Source organism: Calidris pugnax, unplaced genomic scaffold (assembly GCF_001431845.1).
Source record: "Calidris pugnax isolate Ruff unplaced genomic scaffold, ASM143184v1 scaffold1019, whole genome shotgun sequence".
In the NCBI taxonomy this organism is placed as follows: domain Eukaryota; kingdom Metazoa; phylum Chordata; class Aves; order Charadriiformes; family Scolopacidae; genus Calidris; species Calidris pugnax.
Genome location: NW_015091636.1, coordinates 10,449 through 11,269, shown reverse-complemented (window position 1 = coordinate 11,269; position 821 = coordinate 10,449). Strand labels below are relative to the sequence as shown.

The 821-nt window shown below is 64.1% G+C and overlaps 1 protein-coding gene across 2 annotated transcripts in view; it reads right to left on the bottom strand.

Moving 5' to 3' along the window:
* Positions 1 to 70: 70 nt before the first annotated feature.
* LRFN1 (leucine rich repeat and fibronectin type III domain containing 1) overlaps positions 71 to 821 on the bottom strand; it is a 3,316-nt gene continuing 2,565 nt past the window's right edge. Inside the window, exon 2 of one of the 2 annotated variants that reach the window (XM_014961846.1) lies at positions 71 to 582. In XM_014961846.1, coding sequence (XP_014817332.1) covers positions 558 to 582 — 25 coding nt within the window. In that variant the 3' untranslated portion in view covers positions 71 to 557. The remainder of the gene's footprint in view (positions 583 to 821) is intronic. The other variant, XM_014961845.1, reaches the window with a different exon arrangement.

The following is an 821-nucleotide window of genomic DNA, read 5'->3' as shown; positions in this document are numbered from 1 at the left end:
CCCCGTGGCCATGGGAGGTGCCAGGTGGCCTCGTGCCACGCAGTACCAGATGCCACTGAGCCGTGCCACGTGGCACCACATGGATTTGCGTGATGCCACACGCCATGCCACATGTTGCCACGCCATGCCAGATGCCACCAAGCCATGCCATACCATGCCATGCCACACCATGTGATGCCACGCCGTGCCAGATGCCACCAAGCCGTGCCACACGCTGCCGGGAGGTGCTAGGTGCCACCACGTGGTGCCACGTCACGCCATGCCACGCCACACCACGCCAAGCCACACGGTGCCACGCGGTGCCAGATGCCACCAAGCCGTGCCACGTGGTGCTACGTGGCCTCGTGAGATGCCACATGGTACCACGTCATGCCAGATGCCGCCAAGCCATGCTGCCCCATGCCATGCTGTGCCACACCACGTGATGCCACGCCGTGCTAGATGCCACCAAGAGATGCCATGAGGTGCCACACGGTGCCACAAAGCCTTGTGAGATGCTACAGGGTGCCATGTTGTGCCAGATGCTGCCAAGCCATGCTGCCCCATGCCATGCCGTGTCACACCACGTGATGCCACGCCATGCTAGATGCCACCAAGAGATGCCACGTGGTGCCACGTTGTGCCAGATGCCACCAAGCCACGCCGTGCCCTACCGTGTGATGCCATGAGGTGCCCCCCCATGGACCAAGCGATGCCACCCTGTGTCCCCCCAGCCCCATGTGGCTCAACGTGGGGAAAAGCACCCCAACCCCACACCCTGCTCCCCCCCCCAGAACCCCCCAAAACCCCCCTCTGCCCCGTGGGCACCCACCTGTAGACGA